The 6,839-nt window shown below is 50.9% G+C and overlaps 1 protein-coding gene across 1 annotated transcript in view; it reads left to right on the top strand.

Moving 5' to 3' along the window:
* Positions 1–6,839, top strand: part of SSPO (SCO-spondin) — a 29,558-nt gene that overhangs the window by 16,110 nt on the left and 6,609 nt on the right. The window contains 8 exon segments of the mRNA XM_015572697.1: positions 5–158; positions 269–380; positions 901–953; positions 1,053–1,193; positions 1,278–1,387; positions 1,389–1,428; positions 1,431–1,457; positions 1,548–1,673. Coding sequence (XP_015428183.1) covers positions 5–158; positions 269–380; positions 901–953; positions 1,053–1,193; positions 1,278–1,387; positions 1,389–1,428; positions 1,431–1,457; positions 1,548–1,673 — 763 coding nt within the window.

The raw sequence follows: 6,839 nt of genomic DNA, 5'->3' as shown, positions 1-6,839 counted from the left end.
GCAGGGTGGTGGGGTCTGCAGCCACACGTGTGGGCCTGGGGTGCAGGGCTGGAGCCGCCACTGTTCCCCGCCCAGGCTCCCGGTGCTGCAGCTCTGCCCCAGCCCCGAGCACCAGACTCAGGCCTGCTTCACGGCTGCCTGCCCAGGGGAAGAGCTGGGCACCTGGGAGGGCAGTGGAGTTGGTGGGGCCCAGAGAGACTGGGTGAGGAAGGCCACTGAGCTTCTACCCAGACCTCATGGTGCCCTGCCTGTGGGTCCCTCCTCACAGTGGACGGTGAGTGGACCTCTTGGTCTCCCTCGCCCCTGTGCTCTGAGTCATGCAGGGGCACCATGACCCGGCAGCGACAGTGCCACCCACCCCAGAATGGGGGCCTGCTGGGGTCCAACCCCAGCAGGTCCAGGGGTCCCCGAAGGTGTGGACGGAGTTGGCGAAGAAGGAATGACATGGAGACAGCGTTTAGTTGATCAGCAGCCTAGCCAGGATCTCTAGCCAAGTTCTGGTCAGGATCTCCAGCCAGGTTCTGTGTCCATGTTCTCTTGCTAGGTTCTCCAGCCAGGTTCTCCAGGTTCTCCAGCCAGGTTCTGTAGCCATGTTCTCTCGCTCGGTTCTCCAGCCAGGTTCGGTAGCCAGGTTCTGTAGCCAGGTTCTGTCCAGGATCTTTTGCCATGTTCTCTCCAGCGAAGTTCTTCTGTCTCTAGGTTCTGTGTAGGTTCTGTCTTCTAAGTTCTAACCTTTCTCGGAGAGGTGACCTTGGTTAAAACACATAGCGCCAAGAAGGTGAGCAAACATATTAAGAACATTATGTCATATACGCCAGGTCCCTTGAAACATATGCTGTGCAGATGTTCCTTCCCTGCAGCGACTGTGTCAAGCAGCAAGAATGGACTGGCTCCCAGCAGGGGCCAGGCCTGCGTCATGCTGCCTGGGGGCCCTCACAGCACCCGCCAGTGGAACCAGACCCATGAGTGGAAGGGCGGAGGGAATGGTGCGGGGAACGTGGACGGGCTGCCAGCACTCACCCTCCCTGACCTCCGGTTCTTGGTTTTCTCAGGGCCCTGCCCTCAGGATGGCTGCCCCAATGCCACCTGCTCTGGGAAGCTAGTATTCTGGCCCTGTGCCCCCTGCCCTCTGACCTGTGATGACATTTCTGATCAGACGGTGTGCCCTGCTGACCGGCCCTGCAGCAGCCCAGGTGAGGGGTCTCTAGGCTCTGGGCATGGTGGGCATGCCCAGAGCTGAGCTCTCTGCAGGGGTGCCTCACGCTGGGCTTTCGTAGGCTGCTGGTGCCCCAAAGGACAAGTGCTGGGCAGTGAGGGGCAGTGTGTGTGGCCCTGGCAGTGCCCCTGCCTGGTGGATGGTGCCCGCTACTGGCCTGGGCAGCACATTCAAGGCTGACTGCCAGCTCTGCATCTGCCAAGACGGGCAGCCCGGAGCTGCCGGCCCAACCCCGACTGTGCCCATGAGGTCTCATCCTTGGCCCTGACCGAGGGGTCCCACCCAGCCAGGCACCTGCCCCTGCTCCGGCCCCTGACTCTTGATCCTTTCTCAGTGAACTGTGGCTGGTCGCCCTGGTCCCCCTGGGCTGAATGCCTGGGGCCCTGCGGGGGCCACAGCATTCAGTGGTCCTTTCAGAGCCCCAGCAGCCCCCACCTCTCCAGCCCTGTGTGCCCAGGTATGTCCTGCCCCCGGGGTGGCCTGGGTGTCAGGGTGGGTGAGGAGCAAAGGAGAAGAATGACCCTGTGGGTAGGGTGTAAGCAAACCTGGGAGGGGACAGTCCCAAAGTTCCCCCCACCCCAGCCTCCCCCCCATTCCCGGAAGCCCCGCGTGAGATGAACAGGGTGGGCCAGCAGGTGGGCCTGGCCTGAAACAGAGTTTGGGGCAGCCTTGGAGGTGTGGGTGTTTGTGGGGCTGGAGCTTTGGTTAAGACCCTGCATACCACACGGCTCCAGCCCCTCCCGTGCTTCATCCCCTGCACGTCTCTGTCCTGTGCTGATGTGGACTTGCCTCTTCCTGACAGTGCCAAGACCTGGGGTCTGTGGGCCCCCTGGCCCACCTGCTCAGCCCCCTGCGATGGAGGCATCCAGACATGTGGGCGCAGCTGCTCTGGCTCGGCAGCTGGCTCGGCTGCCGGGGACGCTGAGTGCCAGGGACCACACAGCCAGACCAGGGACTGCAACACGCAGCCATGCACGGGTGCCAGGTCCCCTCCCAGTTATTCTCCCGCAAGTCCTTTCCTGGGGATTTGACCTTTCTTTAGCCCCGCCTTCGCCCACCTCTCTTGAGCTAAGAGAGACTTTGCTGCATTTCCTGTGTCTCCTCCTCCTACCCACTGGAGACCAGGTACCAGCTGTGGCCCGAGGGAGGGGGCCTCCCCTGGCTTCTCCATCCTGTCAACAGGCTGTCACCAGTCACCTGCCTGCAGGTTCCCCTCTGTCCTTCCCTCCCCAGCCCTTGCCTTCACTCCTGCTGAGACCAGCTCTGTCTTCCCATCCAGCCCAGTGCCCAGGGGACATGGTCTTCGCTCAGCTGAGCAATGTCACCAAGAGGGGGGTCCGTGCTCTTGGCTGTGCCTGGTGCAGGGCCCAGGGGTGGAATGTACCAGCTTCTGTGCCCCTGGCTGCACCTGCCCCCCTGGCCTCTTCTTGCACAACGCCAGCTGCCTACCCCGCACTCGGTGCCCCTGCCAGATGCACGGGCATGACTACGAACCGGGAGCAACTCCTGTAACAGCTGGTAAGCCACCAGAGTCAGGGCAAAAGGTGGCGGAGGAGGGACAGGGGCTTGGAGGCTCCAGAGATGAGCAGGTGTGGATGCACATGCACTGGAGATGGGGGTGGGAGAGTGTTCAGCATGCCTCCATGGTGCCAGAGTGAATGAGAGTCTGTAAGGAATTGTCATGCCCAGCCCATTTGACTTATGGGAAGATTGAGGCTCAGATAAGTGAAGCGATTTGTGATGGGACTAGAGCAGTGATGGCGAACCTTTTGAGCTCGGCATGTCAGCATTTTGAAAAACCCTAACTTAACTCTGGTGCCGTGTCACATGTAGAAATTTTTTGATGTTTGCAACCATAGTAAAACAAAGATATTTTTGATATTTATTTTATATATTTAAATGCCATTTAACAAAGAAAAATCAACCAAAAAAATGAGTTCGCGTGTCACCTCTGACACGCATGTCATAAGTTCACCATCACTGGACTAGAGCCTGGGTAGGGGCTTCTATTCCTCCAATTACTTTTGCTTCTCTTTCCTGAATTTCCACTGATTTCCAATCCAAAACCTAGAAACATCCAGTATTCAAAGCTTATACGAGGCCCTGCCACCAGAGGGCAAGCTAACCCCATTCCCTCTTTTCTCATTTTCCTTTCTTTCAATGTCATTTCATTTTCTTCATTTTCCTTTTTATTATTTTTTTTTATCATCCGGCTCCTCCCTCAATTTTCTCCTTCATCCTTCCTCCCCCTGCCCCTTTCCCTTTTGATTTTTTCTCTCAGACTGTTTTTCTTTGACAAGTGGGCTTTAAAACATTTATTGGAGAAAAGTACACCATTTTCCTCCCCAGGAAATTCAAGTTAGGACCTATTCTCTCTGAATTGCTCCTACCTGTCCCTGGATAGTCACTCAAAGTTATTTCTAAGCACTGTTTAATAAATACAAATGGGATATAAAGTATGAAAAGATAACTCCCTGATAAAAACATGAGATCAAGGGCTGCCTGGTGCCAGGGCGTCTGGGGGCTCACAGAAGGTGGGCTGATGCTCCTAGTGACAATCCTGGGTCACATGTGAAATTCATGTAGGACTTGGGCAACTCGCTCTACTGCCTAGACCCCCCAGTTCTGTCCTCTGCGGTGGACAAGGTAGCCCAGCTGCCTCCCCTGGGGCAGGTACCCAGAGCTCCAGGGGCAGGGACTGACTGTGGCTATGATGGGCCCTGTCTCTGCAGACAGTAGGTGTGAAAGCAGATCAAGCCATCCCTGAACCCCCAATTCCCTGGGGAATCATTGAGGACCCCCAGAGTTGATCTCTGAATGGGGTCAGCATCCCCCCTGGTCCCTGAGGGCCTTGCGGGTACCTGGGCACGGCTTGGAGGTGCATGCCATCTTGCCAGAGACACAGAGAAAGAGCCAAGGGTATGGGGCTAGAGACAGGGAGACCCTGAGGGGGTCTTCAGTACAGCTGACTGAGGAGAGAGCGCTGAACTCAGGGTTGGTGGCCGAGCTCTGCCAGCAACAGGCAGGTGGCGTGGGACAGTCACGTTCATGCCTCCCTGGGCCTCTGTTTTTCCATTTGTGAAATGGTCATAGGCCTAGAAGGTCTTTAGGATTCATGTCTGATTGAATGCTCTGTTCTCTTGTGTTATTTATTGAACACCTACTGGGTGTACCGGTTAATAGTAAGGATTTTTTTTCAATAGATGGAGTTGCACATATGTTGATATATATGCGATTTGATATGTATGCTATTTTGTTGTATTGATAACAAGCTTCAATACTTCATATGTCACATTTTCTGAAGGTGTTAACATTATAGGTATTTTTACGCTTAAAATGTCAAATTTCATGCCAAAAAAGAAGCATTTGCGGGAAGTTTTAATTCATTACTTTATTTTGAAGAAAAGTGTGGTTGAAAGTTATCGTATACTTCGGGAAGCTTATGGTGATGATTTCCATGTGAAAGACAAAGAACGTCCAGGCCAACCGAAAAAGTTTGAAGACCAACATAGAAATCATCACTTTTAAAGCGTTTAAACCAGTGTTCGCAAGTATCTTGAGATGGAGCATGTTCACCCCAAGCACAGAACCCAGCAAAGCCCAGGGGACACAAGGGACATGGTCGATCTCATGGGGAGACAGCTGATCAGAGCCGGGGCGAGTCTTCACCAAGGTCTGGCCACACCTGCTGCTTGGTCTGGTGGCCCTCGTCGGGGCGGGGCTCTGGAGCCCGCTGGGCACCTCTACCCTCCAGGGAGTCCCCTGCTCCTCCTCCTGTGGCCCCATGCAGTTCCCAGCACCCTGCTCTGCTCATTGGGACCCTCAAGGCAGACGGGCCAGGATCCCAATAAAGAAAGGCACCAAGGGCCCTGGCCAGGTGGCTCCACTGGTTGGAGCATTGTCCGGTGTGTCAAAAGGTTGCAGGTTTGATACTCGGTCAGGGCTCGTGCAGGAGGCAACAGATCGGATGTTTCTCTCTCTCTCTCTCCCTTCTTTTCTCTCTCTAAAAAATCAATAAACATATCTTTGGTGAGGGTCTAAATACAAACAATCATGGAATGCCCCTGCCCTCCAAAAATAGTGTTTTGAGTATTATTTTTGAGACTCATTTACATTTAAAAATAGGAATTCGTTCTAGACTTCAGTGCTGGGAAGGAAAAAGGAAAAGAAAAAGGAAGGAAAAAACTCAACAGATCTGTAGACTTGTTTTAGAACATTTTTTTTCTTATTTATTTATTTATGTTAAAAAACTCAAGAGTTAAAGACAGGGTTAGGAAATAACCTTCCCTCCCCCCAACTCTTCCAATATATAAATAAAACATTGCAACTGTACACTGGATTGTGAAATTATAGTCTCCATTTTAAAAATAAATGACTCTCAAATGCATAGAAAATAAATGGCAAGTTGAAGTTGTAGGTTATGCCCAATGTTGTAGCTTCATTTAAAAATCTTACTAATACAATTATTTTCCCATTCTTCCTTCATACCATCTCAATTTTATTTAACAGCCAGTTTGACGTTTTAATGATACCTATGTATCTTAAGTGAAAGTTCCTTGGAAACAGAACTTGGGATGGGGATTTAGTGAATGTGATTTATTTGCAAAGTGATCTTTGGGCTACAGGAGCGAGAAAAACAGAAAAGAACAAAGGGAAAAGGCTGAGCAAGGATGTGATCTCAACTGGAGTGTTACTTTCCTGAAACTGCAGGGGGACTCTCAGGAGCACAAATTGAACTGGTTTGTCCATACTTGAAGCAAAGGGGGAGCAGTTTGTACCCTATGGCACTCAATCTTGGTTGGAGGGCAGTTTTCCAAGGAACTGGCAGCTGTGATGCACTAACAGTCAATTCTCAAAGCATGGCTGAACCCTCCTGCTCACTTCAGCTCCGTGGCTGCTGGCCTCCATCTTGGTTGGGTTAATTTGCATACATTTGCTCTGATTGGCTGGTGGGCGTGACTTGGGCATAGCGAAGGTACAGTCAATTAGCATCTTTGTCTTTTATTATTGTAGATATCAATTTTTACATACATGACACAAATGGACAAACTACTTTTCCAGGCCATGGATCTGTCTACTACAATGTTTTCCTTGACCCATTATCCTATTTAATCACAAAATGTATTTGAAGGTACTTGCAGAGAATCACTTAGGCTTGACTTTTAATCTAACAATATGTATATGAGGAAAAGTGCTTTGTGTTGATTTATGTGTTTTTACTATGTTACACCACCTCAGGATCAGAGCTGGATATGTCTCTTAGCATATATGGCTACTAAAAATAAAATATTTGTGAGAACTGTAAGAGAAATTATGAATCTTCTACCTTTGATTAACTTTAAAAACAGGAGAGACAGCCCTCTGCCTGGGATGGAGTAAGTGCTCACTAGAGAATAGACCCAGTTAAGGCTCCATGTAGGTCTTTTCTGACAGTCTTACAAACTAGTCTGTAGCCACAGGGGGGCACACTTACATCATGTGTTTTTCTATTCAAAAGTTGCAGATGTAATAAACTTGGATTACCAATAACTTTAATGAAACATATAATTAAAATCCCATTAAGAACCATAGTATATGTTGTGCTTCTAGCTCAGTTGTAAATGATAATCTCCTGATAATCATA

This window comes from Myotis davidii, unplaced genomic scaffold (genome assembly GCF_000327345.1).
Source record: "Myotis davidii unplaced genomic scaffold, ASM32734v1 scaffold49, whole genome shotgun sequence".
Classification (NCBI taxonomy): Eukaryota; Metazoa; Chordata; class Mammalia; order Chiroptera; family Vespertilionidae; genus Myotis; species Myotis davidii.
This window is presented reverse-complemented; position numbering and strand designations above follow the sequence as displayed.